The 20,681-nt window shown below is 46.5% G+C and overlaps 3 protein-coding genes across 4 annotated transcripts in view; 2 read left to right on the forward strand and 1 right to left on the reverse strand.

Moving 5' to 3' along the window:
• Window positions 1-1,826, reverse strand: part of BICRAL (BICRA like chromatin remodeling complex associated protein) — a 43,500-nt gene extending 41,674 nt beyond the window's left edge. Inside the window, exon 1 of one of the 2 annotated variants that reach the window (XM_063152110.1) lies at window positions 1,780-1,826. The gene's annotated coding sequence lies outside the window, so the exon portion shown is untranslated. Of the gene's footprint in view, window positions 1-1,265; window positions 1,311-1,779 lie in introns of those variants that run through there. The other variant, XM_063152111.1, reaches the window with a different exon arrangement.
• Window positions 1,827-1,957: 131 nt separating this feature from the next.
• On the forward strand, window positions 1,958-4,532 carry TBCC (tubulin folding cofactor C). The gene has a single exon (XM_063152113.1). The coding sequence runs from the start codon at window positions 1,958-1,960 to the stop codon at window positions 2,990-2,992; it is 1,035 nt and encodes a 344-aa protein (XP_063008183.1). The 3' UTR covers window positions 2,993-4,532.
• Window positions 4,533-10,944: 6,412 nt separating this feature from the next.
• Window positions 10,945-20,390, forward strand: PRPH2 (peripherin 2). Its single transcript, XM_063153485.1, has 3 exons — window positions 10,945-11,525; window positions 14,262-14,508; window positions 19,710-20,390. The coding sequence occupies exons 1-3, from the start codon at window positions 10,945-10,947 to the stop codon at window positions 19,944-19,946; spliced, it is 1,065 nt and encodes a 354-aa protein (XP_063009555.1). The 3' UTR covers window positions 19,947-20,390.
• Window positions 20,391-20,681: the final 291 nt, after the last annotated feature.

A 20,681-nucleotide genomic window follows, 5' to 3' on the forward strand; every position in this document is an offset into this window, starting at 1 on the left:
ACATTTTTCAACAACATGGAAATAAGGATTTTTTTTTTCTTATGGAAAATTAATTGCAGCATATTCCTGCCTAATGGAACATTGCTGGAATAACTACAGGAGTGGATTTACTATTTATTAGAAAAAAAATACCTAATGATACTACTAAATGTATCATTTAAACACATTGCTAGGAAAAAATATCAAGTGAGAATATTTCAAAACCCTTCCTTTTTCATGTCTGAGCACAGTGCTATTCTACAGCATAAGAGGTTTTACTTTTTAAGACTCAATCTAATTCTTCAAAACTAAAATTCTGAACACTGCAGTAGTGCAACAGACGTAATGCTGCATTAAGAGCTGTAATGCATCCAACACTTCACCTATCCCACTGCCCATCCAGCCTGCTCCAAAGTGCTACTGTTACGTAAGGATCCCGGACAATCCCCTCAGTTTATATGCTAACACTGTTAGGGAAAGAATATTCTCTATTTTAGTGTGAGTCTTTTGCAAGGACTAAAGGCATTTCACTGCCTTTCCTCGGTCATCCAAACTGGACTGACATTATTGCATGTAAGGTTCAGGTACTCCATACATTCTAACAACATTATATCATATCTAACACAGAAATTAAACCACATTCTCAGAAAACAACAGCTACTTTGAAGCTACAGGTACTTTTAAATGCTAACCTTAAGGGACATAACAATCTATACTTCCAAACAGGAACATAAGGTAAAAAACTCATGCTATTGCCAAACAGAAGACAGAAAAGTCAGATTATCTACTTTGGGTTTACCACCTTTTTGTTTCAATGGACAGTCTTAGGTCCTGTCAATTTGTTACAAGTGACTTCAGAATGACAAGGGGAAGAAGATCGTATTTGTAGAAATAGACAGGAGTTAGAGTTTTTTCCATATTACTAAAAGAGTGCTTAGTGTTAACTTTCTTTGCACAAATTAAAATCCAAATAATCGAAAAAAGCTCAAATGATACAGCAAAACAATGGTCACTTTTTTACTTTACAGACAGTGTACTTAATTTCTGGTTCCTGCTGCAAATTTACTTTAATACACATCTCCTAATTATAAAAGCCTTCCTTCCCATGTTTCCATATAGGCCTCTGTGGATTGCTCATACAGCCCTCCCTCAGGGGCACAGTAATCCACGGGCACTGCTCCCACTTGTCCCTCAAGAATCGAGCTCTCTTCTGGAACAAAACACTCCAGAAACCAAATTAGCAGCGAGGAAGAGCTCGATCCACCTGGCAGCACCTTTGCAGTTACCTGCAAGGCTCAGCAGCCTTTTCCTCGGCCACTTCACTGGGGAGAGGGAGGCAGCAGGGAAGGTTTACTAGAGCACGGAGCCTCCCGAAGGCGCCGGCCGTGTGAGGCAGCCGGGGGCCCCCACCCGGGCACGGGGCCGCGACCGCCCGGCGCCTCCGGAGAGCACGGGGCAGCGCGGGGCGCCTCGGGGCGGCCCCGAGCCCGCCCGGGAGGGCAGGTGGAGCTCTGGGCTGCGGCCCCTCCGCCTCCCGCCCGAGCCCGCACCGAGCCCAGCCGAGCCGCCCCTTCCCGAGCCCGCCCGGCCCCGCCGCTCGCGGGAGCCCCCGTGCCCAGGGCCGGCGGCGACGGGCGCGGCCCGGGAGGGGAGGTGTGGGTGTAAGCACAGCAGCGGGGAGACGCGGGCAGCTCCGCGCGGGCACAGCGGGGGAGCGGGGCGGGGGCTCATTTATATCCCGGGAGCTAATTTGGGAAGCGGGATAACCCGCCCCGCGCGGCACCTGCCGCCAGCACTCACCCCATCCCGCGGAGAGGCGGCGGCCCCTTTAAGACCGCGGGGGACCCCTCCCTCCGGCCCTCCCGCCCTCCCCCGCCGCGCGCCTCCCGGGCCGCCAATCGGCGGCGGCGACGCAGCCAGGGCTGCGGGCAGCCAATCCGCGCGCCGCTTGGTGACCGCAGGGGAGGCGAGCGGCAAGATGGCGGCGCCGGCAGAGGCAGCGGCCGTGGCGGCTCCCTCGCAGCCCGAGGTGGCCGCGGGCTCGGCCGCCTCCGCCGTGGTGCTGCCGGAGCGGCTGCAGCGGCGGGAAGCGGAGCGGCAGCAGGGCGTGGAGCGGCAGCGGCAGAAGAAGGAGGCGCAGGTAGTGAAGGAGGAGCAGAGCGAGTTCTTCCTGGCCGCCTTCGCCCGGGAGCGGGAGGCCGTGGAGGCGCTGCTGGCGGCGGGGACGCTGGAGGAGGCGGCCGCCCGCCTGCAGGCGCTGCAGAAGCTGCTGACGGGCAGCGTGCGGTTCCTGGCGCCCTACGAGGTGCGGCAGGGGCAGGAGACCGTGGCGCGGCTGCAGGGGGACTTGGCGGCGCGGCGGCAGCAGCTGCAGCCCAAGAAGAAATTCGCCTTCCGCGCCCTCAAGAAGGAAGCGGCCCCGGGCAGCGCCCCGCGCCCCGCCGAGCCCGCCCCGCCGGACCCCGCCGCGCCCGAGCTCGGCCCCGGCATCGCCGAGGGCGAGTCGGGCGGGCCGCCGCTGTGCGGGTTCAGCGGCGCCCAGGACGCGGAGCTGGAGCTCGGCCCCGCGGAGCTGCTGCAGCGGGACGTGCTGCTGGCGGAGCTGCGCGGCTGCCGGGTGCGGCTCCGCGGCAACCCCAACACGCTGCGGGTGCGCGACTGCAGCGGCTGCACCGTGCTCTGCGGGCCCGTGTCCACCTCCGTGCTGGTGGACGGCTGCAGCGACTGCCTGCTGGCGCTGGCCTGCCAGCAGCTCCGCACCCACCGCACCCGCGACTGCCGCGTCTACGTGCAGGTGACCAGCCGCGCCGTGATCGAGGCCTGCTCCGAGGTCTCCTTCGCCCCCTACTCTTGGAGCTACCCCGGGATCGAGCGAGATTTCGAGTCGTCTGGGCTGGACAGAAACAGTAACAACTGGAACCTGGTGGATGACTTTGACTGGCTGGCGACTGACAGGCCCTCGCCCAACTGGAGCCTGATCCCCGAGCGGGAGAGAATCACTAGCTGGGACTGACTGCGGAGATCCTCGTGTAAACGCACTGATCCACAAACTGTGGGACTTAATCCCCGATGTGCCATTACATTATCCCATTCTGTATTCAAATTTCGAATTACAATGTATGGCTGGGTTTCTTAGTTGAAGCATACCAGTCAAATAGAGTTTACTGTTCTTGCACAAGTTGCTGCTGTAATCTGTATGTATCACTGTGGGATTTGCCAATTTCTGAAGTACCTCATTGTGAGTTAAAACTTATTAAGGTGGGACAAAGGCCACTGATACACAAACCACAATGAGGCTCTGTTAGAGCTGTTGTGCTGCTTTCATTCACCTATGCAGACTCTGAAATAGCTGCAAGTAGTGCAAACTGTACTGGAATGAAAAGATCAAATACCAAATTTCCCATGTTGTGTGGCTCTCATGTTCTGATGGCAGCACAGTGTCTCTTGGGGGTGTGCAGGTCACTACTGCTGTGAGGTAATGGGGTGAAAAAGGTTCATTTAAAGGGAGAGTTTCTAACTGCACAGTGCAGCAGACTGAGAGGCATCCTAGGCTATGGTACAAAGATGAGCCAGTTTCTGTTGGACTGGTTTAAATCTCTTAGTTGGCTTTAGGCTTTTCTTTCAAGTGAGAGAAGTCTAAAGGATAAAGGTGTTCCAATAAATATCTAATGCTCTCCTAATATACTGATTACTCAAAATTCAGAAACCTATGGAGTCTGTATAAATACTAAAGGTTCACGATCTGTAAATGCCATGTGAAAGGATGCTGCTTCTGTAAGCAGCTGGAGGCATCCAGCAAGTGCTGATGAACATCACAGAAGCTGGGTTAACTGTTCCTCTGCAAGCTGAAGCTTCAGGGCAGAGATGTTCAGGGATGTCCCATTAATTTTCCAGACAACAGGCTTTGTGTGCTGTGATCCTGATTTGCAGCACTGTGCTGCTGCATGTGTGCAGTGCTGGCAGAGAGAGTCAGCAAAACAGAAAGAAGAGGTGCTATATTCCAATTCCAGATTTGCATGTTGCATAAAGTGCAGAATAATTTAAGTCTCTTCACTCCTGCTACATAGTAATAAAGTAGCAGCACTGGAATGCAGTGTCTTTACCGTGCCCTGTTAGTGGTGCTGAAGTGACCACTGTCCATATATAAAGTATACATAGCAGTTTTAGGTTTCTGAAACCCCTCCTTAACTTGTGACATTTTTCAATAAATAATTGTTTATCTTGCCTTAGCTTAAAGCTTTATTGTAAAACTTAAAATTCTTTATGCTGTGCAGCCATCATCTATGTGCCTCTGACAGACACTAAATCCTAGCTGAACTATCAAAAACTGCATCACTCACAGGAGAAGTACCTGAAACTTCACTTAGGTGCTTGTCTGGTCTTGAGCAGAAAATGTTTTTCTAGAAGTTGTTTTCAGCATATTTAATTTAAAGGGGGAGGGCAAAAGGGATTTTTTTTATATTCCTGACAATTTTCAGTTTTGTTTACTTCTGTTAATGTATATTTTTTGACTGAATTGGATTTTGCATTTCAAATATACTTGTTTTGAATTATTTTAGTTGTTCCTTTACTATTGAGCCTTCTTTGCACTGACAGCATCATAAAATGATTTAAAGATACACCCTCAGTCTTACTTTAATGTAATCATTTATATCCTTTGTTAGAGGGATGTGATCAGTTGTGGCTGTCAAGTTATTTTAACACATCCCTCTTGGTACAGAATCTGATTTTGTAGTTAATTGTTCTCCAGATCAATCCTGTTAGCATCCTCTAGCCTTGAGATTGCAAAATGTTCAGCCTGCAAGAATTACAGTAATGCCTTTGTTCTGCTTGCCCTGAGCTCTGAACATTGACACCTCCTTCCTGTGGTGATGGATCCTGGCAGTTCCAGACAGGGAAGGAGACCCCAGGCAGTACCAGGGGTGCACTGAGGCTTCCCAGCCTTCCTCCCATGGAAGTGCCATGTCCTGTTCCAGCTCCTGGCCCACGGCATGCAGTTCTGCCTGAATAAACAACAGGAGTCAAAACATGGAAGCTTGAACTTCGGTTTCTCTCTGAAATTACTTCCTTGGGGATGTTTTTCACAAACCAGTTATTGACATCCTAGCTCCTACTGTTTTCCTTCCTCCAAACACTTGACTTTGGTCAAACCACAGTTGGCAGGTAATAGTTTCCAGGAACTTGGTGCCAGACAATTACCCTAAAGATTTGGCATTACCTTTGTAATACAGAACACATAACTGGCTCTTGCTCAGGCATGGTGTGAAACGACATTCAATCTGACAGCAGTAAATCCAGAAAAATTTGGTCAGGCAATTACCTAAATGTGATTTATAGTTCTAAACATACAATCTCATATATACTTATATATATATATATATATACATATACACACACACACACAGAGTTGCACATGTTTCCAAACACTTTTTTTGAATTGTACTTCCCTGATATAGAATCATAACAGAAATTCAAGACTGTTTTGAAACAGCAGTCTGTTAATGCTGTATGAGAATTTATGCACTAGTAAAGGTTTACTAGCATGCTCATGGGCTATTCAGTATAGAAATTGCAACTTTTTTGGGTCTCTAAGGAAGAGAAGGCAAACTCCTAAGTATTTCTAATCAGCTGGCAATCACCCTGCATAATGTACAACTGAAGTGAACAAAGTCTCTTCAAGAACTCTAGCTCTGGTTTGCATCACAGTGCCACCCGTTCCACCAGGAGCTTCTTTAAAAATAATGTACTTTAAAGAAATTAATGATGCTAGACATCACAAGGGGCTGCAAAACAAACGCCTGCTGGAGGCATGGGATAACAGAACATCAGCACCACAAACCTTGTGCAAATTTGCCCTGAAGAGAAGCTACAGGCAGAAAGTTTATAAAAATGGTGGGGGGCACTGAGCTGCAGAACCATTTTCCATGAGGAGTCAGGAAAGCAGTCCTGTGTCAAACATTTTTGAAAGACAGCCTAATTGGACAGGCCTCCTCCAGCCTGCGGCCTCACCAAAATCTTTAAGGCCAGTGAAAGTTCCTTAGCCCACCACAGGGCTGTTACTCAGTGTTGTAAAGCTCCTGCGTGTGTCTGTGGGGGGAATAAAACAGTTCTATGCAAAGACACACAACGCTGAGCCCGCCGGAGAAAACTGAGGCTGTTTTCACTCAAAACAGCTTTGAGTGTTGCCATTGTTGAGGCTCTGAGGGGTGGCACAGACCAAAGCTTGCATCCAGAGAAGCAGCTGGAGCTTTGCTGCTGCTTCCATGGGGCCATCCCCTCACCCGAGGTCTGTCCTGAGAGGGATCAACCCCCCCTGGGTTCCCTTTGGATTCCAGGCTTTTCATCTGTCTGCCCCTGCTTCTCTGAGTATCAGAACAGAAATGGAGTTACTACATTCTCTCTTTAACCAGCTCTCTTTCATTTAAATAGATTCTGATGTGAGCTGTAGTAGAATTGTTTCGTGAAAAAAAACAGGTAAGAAATACATGCATAAGACAATTTCCCACACACTTCTATGCATTATATATTTGAAGGCTTGGAATTTTTTTTTTTTTTGAAGTTTCTTATTTAAGCAATAGCTGCATGTAGAAAGGTTCAAATCTCAGTGATTTTACCTGGAATTGCTTCAGGTTTTACTAAACAGCTAATTTCATCACATACAAGGAAAGACAGGAATAGCAAGAAGAAGAATCTATGCAACTTGGGGAAATTTCAGCATTTCTATTCACATCATGATCTGATTTATCTGACTGACTGGGGGACCCACCTGTTGTTCTGAGATGTTTTCCAGCAGTAATGACTATAATGAGCTTTTTGTAAGCTTCTTTTAATTCCCAGCATATTTCTTTCCTGTTTCTGCAAATACAAATTTTGATTTCTAACTCTTATTTTTTCAGCAGTGAATGCTACACCCCAGGCATGACAATAATACAAACAAATACTCCTAATAACCATCTTGGAGGTCAAAAAAAAGCTGTGTTTTCTGAGCACGTTACACACCACCATACGAATGATGGCTGAAATTCTGGGAATTACCCAGAGCAAAACCACACCAAAACCCCCACAGTGTGCCCCAGCAAAGTGCAGGAGCCACAGAGTACAGCAGGTCAAGTCACTCTTCCCAGGATTTGCAACAATCCCAGCAGTGAATTTAGAACTTGCCTCTGTTTCCAGCCGCAGAACCTGCAGTCACCTCACATGCCACAAAAATAGTAGCCTACCAAGTTTCCTGTGTAAGGAGGTAAAAAGAAAGTCATAAATCAGACTTTTCTCCCCCTGATAATCGTACAGTGAGGTACAGCATTTTTATCACATTGTTCCTCGAGAGTGTCCCTGTTCACACCACCGAGTTACAATTGAAAGCAAAACTATAGCTGAGGGTACATGAGCAAACCCCTCTACACAATAGCTTCCCATCAAAGGTAAAGTTAGACATCATTATTCCTGCAGTGAAATATAGCCACTCTTAGGGAAAGGAGAAAAAAAGCCTCAGAAAGGCACACATTTCATATCACAGAGCAGTGTGAAAGAAAGATTGGGCCAGGAAATTACTCTTTTTACTGAGGGCACTTCCACAGTTTAGGCATGTATGTATTTTATATCTTACACCCCTGAAGATGGAAAGACTAAGATTGGTCCAGGGCCGAGCACCAGACTGTTTAACAAACACCAGATTAAATTGTTTATGTTCCTCTCTCTTAATTGATAAATTTGTACCTTATATGTAGGTTAGCAGCTTTTTGAAAAGGTATCAATATTGTATTGGTCTACATACATACTATAATTTTTAACTAGATTTTGAATTTGAACAGATTCATGGTGAGATCAATAATAATTTGAATATTTTATTCTACCATTTTTTCTCCAATATTGGCATATGAATTATACAGTTGAATTTAATAGACAACCTCTGAGGAGACCATTAACTCAAACATTCTTGCAGCAATTAGCTTTTATCTGCTATGGATCAATTTCAACATACTCTATTTGAAGAGGTAGTAAGTGCCAAACTAAAGACAAATAGCAGCCAAGAAAAAGCTTTTTAAGAAAAGCAGATGCCAGGCAAAAAAAAACTTTCTTTTTTAAACTATCCCCACCCCAAAACGCTTCTCGATGATCTCCCATCACCTTCCTCTCCTCCAGGCTGCTCTGCCAGAGACAGCCCTTGGCTGCCCGGTTCGTGCCGATGCTTGCACAGGGGTTTGTCTGCTCCAGGCCTGGAACAATATGGAAGCATTCATTCCTGCTTAAAAAGTGTTACCCAATCCCCTTTAAAACCCCCAAGCAGGGCAAGTCAAGTTGATAGGTGGGGTAGTTTTTGCCACTCGAAGTCCCCAGCTGTTGAAAACTACTTAAATAAACAGCGCTTTTCCTGATCCACATTGTTCTGGTGGTGCTGATTGCTGTCCCTGATGATTTTAGAGGGACCACCCGAAGTCTCAAAGGTCTAATTAGTAGGTGAGTTTCCCTTCCTGAACATCAGGTCCAGGATTTTTACTGATCATCTCCCAGCTAACAATTTAGCAGTGATTTATGAGGACCTCTCCTGTTTCCTTTGGTTATAGGCAGAAAAGTCAATCTGGAGGGATCAGTGAGCCCTGAAGCATGTCCTGCATGTTCTACTTCACTACTTTGATTCCTGAATTACAGGAAACACCGTAGTGTATACACTTCCATGATTTTGCTGCATCAGATTTATCATGGGTATCTAAATGTTAAATTATTGAACTGACAGTTATTCAGATTCACCTGTGCTCCTGAATACAAAATTACCCATACCCAGAGCAGCACCAGGCTTTCATCTGCTGTGGGCAGGAAGTATTTCACTGTATATCCTCATGACCTGCAGACCTGGTGCAGAATTCTTTTCCACTTTAATTACAGTTTCACTGTCATCACTGACAAGAAAGGAAATGGTTTCAAGTTCCTTTATCTAGAATTAACTCCAGGCTGTCAGATAAATACATTTTCCAAACTCAAGTCTCTTAGCTGAGCCCTGAAAGAGTCAGTGAAAAACAACATGTGCTACAATGGTTGTGGGATATTTTGCCAGGAGAGATGCTATTTCAGAGCCATTTCTTCTTGCACAAAAACATGAATAGGCTCTCTCAAGAAACAGCACTTCCCATCCTCTTCACGGCAAGAGGAGAGAATAGTCCCTGATGGATAATCACCTTCCATCTCATCTTACACACTCACTCTTCGCCAGCGAGGGCAGCAGCAATGCAAACCACCAGGCTTGCTTTAGAAAAATCCCAGTGACCAGCTGCTCTCCAGCTCAGTGCAATAGCGCCAGGATGGGCTGGGAAAGGTCCACCACAAACACCTTCTATTAGGACAGGAAGAAGTTGTGAGTTGCCAGCCTTTGTCCTTCCTGAAGGAACCCTCAGCGTTCCAGGATCTCAAATGGCAACTGAGAAGCATCCACGGTACCACAGAGCTGCAGACCATCAAAACGTTATTTTTTTCAGTGCTTGGGCTTTTTAATTATTTGTGTTATTATTTCTCACACTTGGCGTCACCCTGGCACACTCCTTCCCCTCTGTGTCGCCGGGGGCTGGTGGCCATGCTGCTGGCAGCCACTAGAGGATGCCCCCAGGGATTCGGGTGGTGGCAGCAGCAGGTCTGCTTGGCCGGCAGGAGAGAATCCTCCCAGTCCTGCCCTCACACACCTGCAGGGATATTTTCCATTGCTGGGGGTAGCCTGAGGTTAATTTTGCATTGTGATGACAGGGGCGAGGCAGCGCAGGAGTTTCCCAGCAGCTCCAAACCCTTGTGTGGCGAGTGGGAGATGATGTTTCAAAGTGAGCAGAACTCCTGGAGCAGTGGGGCGGGTGGAAGAAGCCGGGCACCGCTGAGTGCCGCAAGGAGGAGGCGGCAGCCGCAGGAGGGCTCGGACCCTCTCTGTGCCCCCGCAGCACAGCCGGCTGCAGGTCCTTGTGCAGAGCCGGAGCACCCCGGGATGCCTCCCCTGCCCTCAGATACAGCATCCCCAGGGTCCCTTTCCAGCTGCTGAGGTGGATTCCTCCCTGATCTCCCTGACAGAAGCTCCCGGGTGGGTCTCCTTGGGCAGCCCTGCTCCCCTCCCCGGCCCGGTGATTATCCAGTAAGCTGCTCATGCCAGCTCACTTTTTATGAAAGCACCTCTAGATTTCAGCCCAGGGTTTATTTGTTGAGTTTCTCTGCGCTTTTCCTTTCTCCTGCTCTCCTGCCAAGACCCAGAGATGGTGCAAGCCTTGGAAGTAAATAGAAAATGCCAAGCTTAGTTTTTTAGGTCACCGTAAACTACACGCTTATCTCCTTTCAGAATACATAAGCCACAGGATGTCATCTCAAGCCAGCACAGAAGGATAAGGACTCAAACGTAGGTCTGGCTGTAGATATGCATATGTTGGGATCACAGTGAGGAAGTGTATGTTTGTATACAAGCAGCCTTTTTAAGTCCAGAGCCTTCTTCCTTTTTCCTCAGAGGTTCCATATTCTTCTGGCAACAAAGATCTTTTTATATCTCTGGGGTTTCATATTCCACCCAACAGCCTATCATAAGAGAGCACAAATCTACTAAATAGTAAAATGAGGGATTACTTCCACTCATCTGTTGACAGACATTTCTCCAAATTGGATCAAATGATTAAAGGTATTAGAATGACGTCTTGCAGATCCAGATCAAATCATTTGAAACCTTGAGAGTGTTTCTCCTTTGCTTGGAAGAAACCACCAGAAATAGTTGTAGGTGCTAATTGCCCATTATTCTCACTAATGTGAAATTGTTAATTGGGACCTTTAAATATTTTACTCACTTGAATCCTAACCAGAGGTCTTCAAGATGGAAGGACTGTGCAGCGGCTTGCTTCCCGACGTGCCCTTCGGGATCTCTTCCGACGCCTGAATGGTTCTTCCTCGAGTTGCTTACGCTGAGAAGAGGGGTCCAGGCTGTGAAGTCTTCCAACATCTCCCACTACAAAGATGGCACTGCTGAAAGTCAAATTCAATCAGAAGAAACGGGTAAAGCTAGCGCAGGGACTATGGCTCATGAACTGGTTTTCGGTGTTTGCTGGAATCCTTGTTTTTAGCATGGGATTGTTCCTCAAAATTGAGCTCCGGAAGCGAAGCGAGGTGATGGACAATTCTGAAAGCCACTTTGTGCCCAATTCTTTGATATTGATGGGTATATTATCCTGCGCCTTCAATGGTTTTGCTGGAAAAATTTGTTACGACTCTCTGGATCCCGCTAAATTTGCCAAGTGGAAGCCTTTGCTGAAACCTTACCTGGCTCTGTGCTGCGTCTTTAACATGCTCCTTTTCTTCGTGGCTCTGATTTGCTTTCTCATGCGGGGCTCCCTGGAGAGCACGCTGGCCCAGGGGCTGAAGAACGGCATGAAGTTCTACCGGGACACGGACACCCCCGGGAGGTGCTTCATGAAGAAGACCATCGACATGCTCCAGATCGAGTTCAAGTGCTGCGGCAACAACGGCTACAAAGATTGGTTCGAAATCCAGTGGATCAGCAACAGATATCTGGACTTCAGCTCCAAAGAAGTGAAAGAGTAAGTGACTCGGTGGGGTTTGTGTCACGTAGTGTCCATGTTGGTCAGTGCTGGCCTCGAGTGCCAACAGGCACTGGCTGGAAGGGGGTCTCTGTAAAATGGGGTCTTGTGCAATAAATCGTCCCAAATGACAGCTGGATTGCTTCCTCCCCTGACAAATTCCTCCGGAGTCGTCCATAACATAAAATAAAAAGCACCAAACTACAGTTGCCACTCTTACTCAGACAGGCTAAATAGTTTTTACTGTCTTCTACTGCTTTATAAACCCATTACCTTGAGCCAGACTCCCAAAATCAACAGGAAAGTAGCAGAACTTTACTGATCCTTAAGCAGACAATGTGATTGATTAATTTCCTAAAAAAAGAATTCCCTGGAGATATACTGTTGATACCACTTTTAAAACTCCGCTCAGATATTGGCAGCTAATCATGGATGGAAATAAATAGAGGCAAAAACACTTTGCCAATAACTCTTGTCTTTTAGATCCTTAAGATTTAGAATTTTATTTTTGTATTCACTCAATGGACTGCTTCAGTACTGTGATAATACCAAGCATCAATTGATGTTCTTAGCTTTACAAAGTGGCCCTTGTAGCCATATGTATTTTAAGTTCTGTCCTGTGCCTAATTTTTTGAAACCTCACATGAAAGTAGCACTAGTTTATTGTTTCTGTACAAACCAGATCAGGTTGTTGACCAGAAACACGTTAATGGCTTTGATGTCAGTGCCCAAAGAGGCAGTAATCCTAAAATCAGGTTAGGTGCAGTAAGCTCAAGCAGAAAATAAGCATGAGAACAAAATGAACTTTTGAAATTAAAAGGTAGCATTAGGCATAAATACCCACAACCTTTTAAAAAATTAAGCACCAGGGAAAGAAATGGTTATTCCGGGTTCTTTGGGAACATCATTCGTCAACATTTATGCTCTGTGGTTGCATAATGGGTCCTGTAAACTGGAAGCAATCTGCCTTTTAAATATACTGCCTGTATTAAAAATGTCTGAAGTAATTTTGAAAAAAAGCTTTGTGTATCTCTTGGGAACTCTTGGGATCCCTGCCCGACTGTGTAAATGGTATTTATCTCGTGTGTGTCTCTCTGTGTGTTCCTTTGACTTGTTGGGTGGTCTGGTTGTTTTTGCAGTTCTGAATGAGGACTTTTTTTAGTGAAAACTGTTACAGATTTAACCCGTTGTACTGCAGGGTGTTATAACAAATACATTCACTATTGGATAAGGGGATGTTCCCGTTGCAAAGGTATGCCCATGGGTATAAATAACTACTTGAAAAAACCTCGCCAGCATTATATGGAGATTTGAGAGCTGTAGCTTAATCCAGCAGCAGTGGAAGGGCAAGGCAAAGGGGGAAAACGGGGTTATACTGTCCTTAATAACTCATGCCTTGTTTGGGACTGAGACTCAAGGTAATTTCTTTGTACTACTGAGGTGGGAACTAGGGCATTAAAAATCTACAAATGGGTTTTAGTGAGTTCAAGGTTTGTACTGTGTGGTGGTGCACAATCTCTGCTCCCATTCCTGGTGGGATAGTCTGGCCCCTTTGAAGCCAATAGTAAAGTTCTCCGTAGTTCCAAGGAAGGTGGGAGTCTGTCCCTCACAGTGGGATTTTTATATTATTTGTAGAGCAAAGGCCTGATCCAATATCCAATCTCTCTGAAACTGGTGGAACATTTACACATGAATGGGAATTAGATCCAATCCAGAGCACACTTTACATTCAGAGAGAAAACCTCAGCTGCATTTGCTCTTTAGATATATTTAGGTCATGATTGCAAAGTGGAATTTCCCTTCACCAGGTTGTTGGAATCACTTCTCTCTCTATGACACAATTTAAAAATATCCATATAGAAAGCTACAAGGGACACTCAGATTTTTTTTCGCCTCTCTACACCATTGGGACTCTCCATTCTGTGATTTTCTAAGCAAAATGGCCTGTTTTAAAACTGCAGTGCTTTTATTATTTCTGCAGAGTCAGTGGAACTATTTGGCTTCCAAGTTATCTTGCAACTAAACATCTCCTTAGACACCAGGCTAAATGACTGTTAACAGAGAACAACCAGAGTGTCAGATGAACAATAGCTGGGGGAGCTCCTGCAAGGACTTTGGAAATTTTGAAATTTTGCAACATCCTGTTGCTGAAGCACATTTCATGTTTTCAATACTGGCTACCTTCCCACACCAAGAATAAATGCACAACCCCTCCTTGGAGATATTATCATCAAAAAGAAGCTATTACGTTTGCTGGATCAATAGATATAGTGGGTTCCAAGGCTGCTCTGGGTTCTTTTCCAAGCTCAGGTCAGCTCCAGCACCTCTCTTCCATCCTAACTATGCCGTGATTGCTCTTTTCTGACTGCCCTTCCTGAGTTCTCTCACCATTCACTTTTGTTAAAAATTAATTTCTTTGAAGAAGTGACCCAAGGGCATGCATTTCCACCAGGAGGAGTTAATTACAGGCTCAGTGTAGCCTTGACATAGAAAAGGAGCGAAAGGACAGAGAGAGAGAGAGGACACCCTGGACAAACACCGCTACGTGAACAGGGGAACACAGAGAAAAGGCATGGTGGAAAATCCTCCTTGCCTTTGCTTTCTGTCCTTGTGCAGATTTGCTCCTGGATATCTTTCTCTGTGTGTCTGTGTGTCTGTGTGTATGTCTGTGTGTATGTCTGTGTGTATGTCCGTGTCTGTGTGTGCACTCACGCTCCCTTCTGCCCTTGCCCGTAGCCGGATCAAAAGCAACGTGGACGGGCGGTACCTGGTGGATGGAGTCCCCTTCAGCTGCTGCAACCCCAGCTCCCCCAGGCCCTGCATCCAGTACCAGGTCACCAACAACTCTGCCCACTACAGCTACGACTACCAGACCGAGGAGCTGAACCTGTGGCGCCGCGGCTGCCGGGAAGCGCTGCTCAGCTACTACAGCAGCATGATGAGCTCCATGGGCGCCGTCATCCTCCTCGTCTGGCTCTTCGAGGTACCCCTTCCCCTCACACACACACTGCAGTCAAGTGCCAGCCCTGCAGGAGCAGGGGGGTTTTCTGAGTGAAAATCAAATCTGGTTAAAATAAATTTCCCCATTGTTTGGCCGAGAAAATATCTGATAGCTGAGTAAGGGCTGAAAGGTGCCAGGCTGGAAACAGAGGTGGAGAGGGTGTGGGATCACAGACGCCTCTTAGCAGGGGCCAGAGCCTTGAGTATCCTACAGCAAAAGGGGAAAAGGGAGTGGTCTTCTGTCCAAGGCAAGGTGCTGAGCAGGGAAGAGAGTGCAAGGGCTGTGCTGTCCAGATGCATTAATTTTAAAAGTGTCCCCATTTGTGGGGAACGAGGAATATAAAAAAGCAGCACATCAGAAAGAGGTGACAGTAATTAGAGGAACAGAAAATGCAGTTAAAGGGTTGACACCCTGAACAAAACAAGGCTTTAAGCCACACACAGTGGAAAGATTTCAAGGCAGCATGTGGATCTTCATCAGCTCCACCAAGGTATTTGATCAGAAAAAGTGGTTTAGGTGGAGCAAGTGGATTAAATTCATTTTATTCCGCTTCCTAAAACACGATGCAAATGCAAACAGGTGCCAGCACTGCCCAGGGCAGGTGTCTGTGGGCACCAAAGTGCAGCTTGGCTGATAAAATACTGTTCATCCAATGCAATGAATCCCCTGCCTCTGGGAGATGGCCAGTTCTCCAGCCAGGGTGTTTAATCAACACTAATGCTCGGGGAGCGTGGGCTGGCACTGGCACGAGGGCTGGAACGTGAGGTGCTGGATGTGGAGATCAGGCAGGAGCTGCTGGTAAAAGGAAGAGTGCAGCTCCCTGGGGTGCAGCAGATCTTTTCCTATCCTTGGAATGGCTGCTGCAAATGGCATTGCCTATTTTAAATGATTCAGCTGCCTTTTAAAAAATTTAGATACATGCAAATTAAAAAAAGATGAGTTACATTTTGATACAAGCACTGGCCTACAGCCTTCCAGGAATGAAGATGCTTTTTAGAAAATAAACACCTACCTAAATCTGTGAACTGAAAAAAATCATGAAGTTACTCCGTGTTGCGTTGTTTTAAAAATAACTGCTCCAAGCTGCAGAGAAATGTATTACCTCTTTGCACTGTTATTCTGCTAAGAAAAGAAAGAGAAGGTCTTTATTTTAGCCTAGATCCAAGTGCAGAGCTCTTGAAGAGAGGAGAATTTCAACTGCGTTCAAAAGTCTAAGAAATTCAAAAACCCAGGGGAAAAATGCACAAAAATACCAATGCCAGCTGCAGAAAATCATTACTAGGAACTTGTAACCTAGCTCTGCTAACTTGCAAGAGATTAATGACAGTGATATGTTAACATTAATAGCAGTGATAAAAATGCAGTATTTTATGCCTAACTCTTCAAAGTACACCTGGGTATTTTTTTCAGCCTGTGGCATAATGAGAAATAAGATCTTCTTTTCTTTTCCTTGTCTTTTTCAAAATTGAAAGTGAGACTTTTTTTCAGGCAATCAGAGGACTTTTAGAGCAAAACTTGAAAGAAACAATACAATCCTGGGTCACAATAACTTGCCCTCCTGAGTATTTATTACTTGCACGATATTCTACCATAAAGGGACCAGATTTGGGTTTGAAATTCCCTGTGAAGGGAGGAAGCAAAGCACGAAAATGACATTAATTTAGTCTGCCTTGAAATATAACAACTTCCTTTAAATTCCAGTCAGGATAGGAAACAATTTTATGCTGAGTAGGAGGGCAGCAGAGGTTCCAGCTCCTGGCCAAGGTAAGTGTGGGTCTGAGCAGGGTGAGCCCAGAGGCAGAGCTTGTGCTGGCTCTGTGCTCCTCATTTCCACTTCGACTGAATTCTGGGAAGGCACAGAAAAGTGGAAAAGCAAAATCCTGGGTTGCTTTGCACCTGCAGCCACCATGGACTCAAACCAGGGGCTTCTCCAACCAAGCCCTTCGGGGGGTCATGGACAACTCTTCCAGCTGGGTTGCTGGAATTGAGGTGTGGGAAGGGGGAGAGAACATGGAGGGGAAATACTAATGACAGCTGTTATTCTGAGCTGTAGGAAAAGGTAACATGCCAAACAGGGACCTCAGGGAGGGCCATTCTATTTCACCTCTCTATACTAGGCACAAGGAAGGATGAACCTGTATTTTGAAACATCCAAACTTCTGTTTGAAAAGAATGCTAATATCTAGAAGCTGCTCCTCCTAACAAAAGCTGTAGGCTTCCCATGTGTGACAACCAGTCATGAGGATGACAAAAAAAGATCACACCCTGCTCTGGCTAAGCCGCCTCAGGCTAAACCCTGGCAAGCAGATGGGCTTCGCTGCAGAAGGTCAACAAGAGCAAGCCTGGATGTCTTCTTGACCTGCCTCAGCCAGCAAAGGGGAGAATAGGGGCTCAAGGGTGCCCTGAATAAGGCATTTCAAAAGGAATAGAGAGCTGAGGCTGGTTCCTGAGATACTCCAGGTCTTCCACTTGTGCAAACATGTGGATATCAATGGGTCACAGCTGCCACAGCAGCCACGACCCTGGGATTCACCTCCCTTGTGCCACAGACCAGACCCAGGCTGAGCTCCAGGAGAGCACTGAGACATTCACAGGAGCATGTTGCAGGTCCTGTGTTGGAGAGCAACCTCTCTGATGCACTAACAGTAGGAGTGAACCCTGGAGATCTCCCAAACCAGCCCACAGCCAGCAGGGGCCCTCCAGAAGGACACAGTTTGCTCTGTTGGCCCAGCTGGAGAGGCTGAGCGTGCTGAGGTGCGGGGCATCCACCAGCCCAGCCCTGCAGCCCTGGAGAAACACTGTGGCCATGTTCTTTCTGGCACTTTAAAGCTGCTGTAAAGTGACAAGAGTTTCCATGACAGGGAAATCATCCCTCAGCAGGACTGGCCTTGCTCAGGGGCTCTGACCCCGCAGCCTTCTGTGCTGGGTTGTGGTTAAGCTCAAACCTACAACTCACAGGCTGGGTAAGGCTGGAGGTTTAGCTGTGGGAAGAAGGATCACATTCCTCAGCCTGCTGGCAATTATTCCTCTAATGCAGCCAAGGATCCCATTTTCCCACTCTGCCACAAGGACAGCTTGGCTCAGGGACAGCTTGGTGTCACCCAGAGCCCCAGGGCCCTTTGCTGCCAAGCTGCTGTCAGCCAGTCACCCCCAGCACATACTGGTGCCTGGGGTTATGCCTTCCCTGGTGCAAGACTTCAGATAAACTGGGGGTCCCAGACTCTCTGTGATCAAATAGGAGAGAGACTGATTTACCTGTCTCAAACTTCCTGGGCTCTCTTCTCATCTGGCAGAGAAGGCAGGCTCAGATCAGTGGGGGTAACAAGGAGACAGACATTTTGCATTGCTTTTAAGGAATCTCAGCTTCAGGGACTCAAAACCTTGCTTAGAAAGTTTTTTTTTCTCTCAGTCTTAAAGTGAGAGAAAATACCACAAAACCTCTTCCAAGGACAGGTCAGATGCTCAGTGCTGGACAAGCACCTTCATTTTTAAAAGCACGATAATATTTAGTGACTTAGAGCCATCCAGGAAGCCAGTCCACCTACCAGGCTGTCAAATAGTGGCACTTGGCAAGTCAATCACAAAACAAAGCTCCTGCTGACATGCAGCAAGGCAACACAAGTAAAGAGCAATGTGGAGGCCATTTCCCGCACCCAGCTCTGTTAACCTGCACTTGCAACAGCCTTTGATTTCAAAGATATCAGCCCCATGAGTGAGAGCAGCAAAACTGAGACTCAGAGTGGAAGGAAGATGTCAAAGGCTTTAAATCCCAAGACTAACATGATGAGATTTGTCACTTGTCGTGACTTTTATAGAATACTGCTTTAACTGATTTAAGTCATCATATTATTGGCTAGATGAGACTATTTCAGACTCAGAGCCACTAGAAACTTCCTTAGTGACCAAAGTGTGGCTAGTCATGCATTCCTGTGTTAAGCAGTATCAACATTTGCCCTTGGATATGGAAGCATTGGATGAAACTTGTTTGTGTGACCAATGCTTTTCCCTTTCTGATCTTGAGTGAAGGCAGAGAAATGCGAACATCTGCAAAGGCTGAGAGTAGACAAATGTAGCTTTAGTCTTCCAAGAATTTGGAGACACTGACCATATACAAATAGGGTGACCACAGCAGACAAGCTGATGGATGGTCCATGGAAGCACATGCCTGGGCAGTGCCTCAAGCCCAAAATGTGAATTCTGCCTCTGGCCTTGCCATGTGGCTGCATCCCTAACTCAAATCTGCCAGCCTCTTCAGCCATCAGGGCTGAGGAGGACCAAAGGAGCTCCTTGGGAAACTGGATAGTGTGACAGAGGCATTGTACTTCCCTCAGAGAACAAATCCTGTGAGGTCCTGACAGCAGTAGGTGTTCTCCAACTGAGCTTTACCCAGCACGTGAAGGACCAAACCCATCTTACTGCTGTCCCATCCCAACCACCAGCCCTACCATGTCAGCAGGCTGCCTCTTCTGGGAGCTGCTCTTCTGTCCTTCTCTACTTCTCTCATCAATCACTTTCTTCACATGCACCACAGGGGAGAAGTCAGATTGTTGTGAACGGTGTTAGAAGGCAGGAGACAGGCTGAAACCACACTTTCTCTCTGGAGGCAGGTGCAGGGTGTTGCTAGTGTCAGCAGGGTTACACAGTGCAGTAGAAAAAGTCTCAGTCAGGGTTGCTGGGACTAGGTAATATTTAATCAGAAATATAAAATTTCTTTTAGGTGGAACCAGGGAGGGATCACTCACTCCCTTGGTTTCCTTATTTGCACATATACCTATATTAAAACAAAATCAGAATCTGAACCAGACAAACTAATGGCTCAAATCCTAACTCTGCTCCGTTCTGCAGAGACACTGATTCATTAATATCTCCTTGATCAGCTTAATATACTCACCAAGCATATTAAGGTCAATGCAAAGCCAAAATGTTTAGCTAAAACTAAGCAGGTGGTGGCCAAGGACAGTGCTGCACATCCAAACTGCCTTGTGGACACCCCGTGCACAGCAGCCAGGGATGCATTAAAGCCTCCTGGGAAGGCACCAACACTGATGGGGCTTGTGGAGAGGCCCCTTGGGCACATGGCCCCTGGGAGCAGCATTCCAGGGTGCCCAGGCAGGCACAGGGAGGGTGGGATGGAGTGTCCAGGTCTGGCTGACGCTCTCTGCCTCTCCCGTTGCCCGGCACAGATGTCAGTGATGGTTGGCCTGCGCCTGCTGCACACCTCCCTGGAAAGCATTGCCAATCCTGAAGACCCTGAATGCGAGAGTGAAGGGTGGATCCTGGAGAACAGCCTGAAGGACACTTTCAAATCTGCGTTGGAGAACTTGAAAAAGCTGGGTAAGTTCAACCAGGTGGAAGCAGGAGCCGAAGGGGCCGAAGGAGAGGAAGGCGGGAAGACGCCAGCCATCACAACAGTCAGCTGAGCTGCTCGCTGAGGTGGACTTTTTCTCAGAGAAAAATAACAAAAACTGAGAATTGTGAATATATCTACATTTGAAAAGCTATGTATCAACCACCAGAATACACATTTCTACGCACGTTCGCTTTTGTACACGGGAGCATACAACATAGTGCACCTTGAGATAAAACACTTATCCACAATGTGAGTCCACCATATCCAGATCCTTTTGGGAATATGACCCCAACTAGGACTTGTAATATTCACATGTTCCCTTATCAGAGACAGTTAGTTTAAGAAAAAAAAAAAAAAGAAAAAAAAAAAGATTGCTGGCATCACATGGCAATCCATTCCATCTTATTTTGAAATTAAAAGTGGAATTGGAAAATTTAATTATTTTTTTTTTTGCTCAAGTTGTTTCATCAGCATACTTTCTGTACTTCAGCTTTTAAGGACAAACAGATTGGGTTTCTGGAGAGTAACAGGATAGAATTCAGAGAGAGAAGGATTTCCAGAATTGTATATAACTTAGTATACAGGTATTTTGACAAACCTCTCATATGTGATTTTTGTTAATGTGCTAAGCAATGGTATTTTCTGCTGTATTTTTAAGACGTACATAGAACAAGATGCAAAATTATGCTGAAAGTTTGTGTTCTAAGCGAAAATTGTAATTTAATGAAGCAGCCAAGCATCATAAAAACAACATTCAAGTAAGACTGAGGGGGGTTATTTCTCAGGGGTTTTTGCAGGCTGTATA

Source organism: Melospiza melodia, chromosome 3 (genome assembly GCF_035770615.1).
Source record: "Melospiza melodia melodia isolate bMelMel2 chromosome 3, bMelMel2.pri, whole genome shotgun sequence".
Taxonomy (NCBI): domain Eukaryota; kingdom Metazoa; phylum Chordata; class Aves; order Passeriformes; family Passerellidae; genus Melospiza; species Melospiza melodia.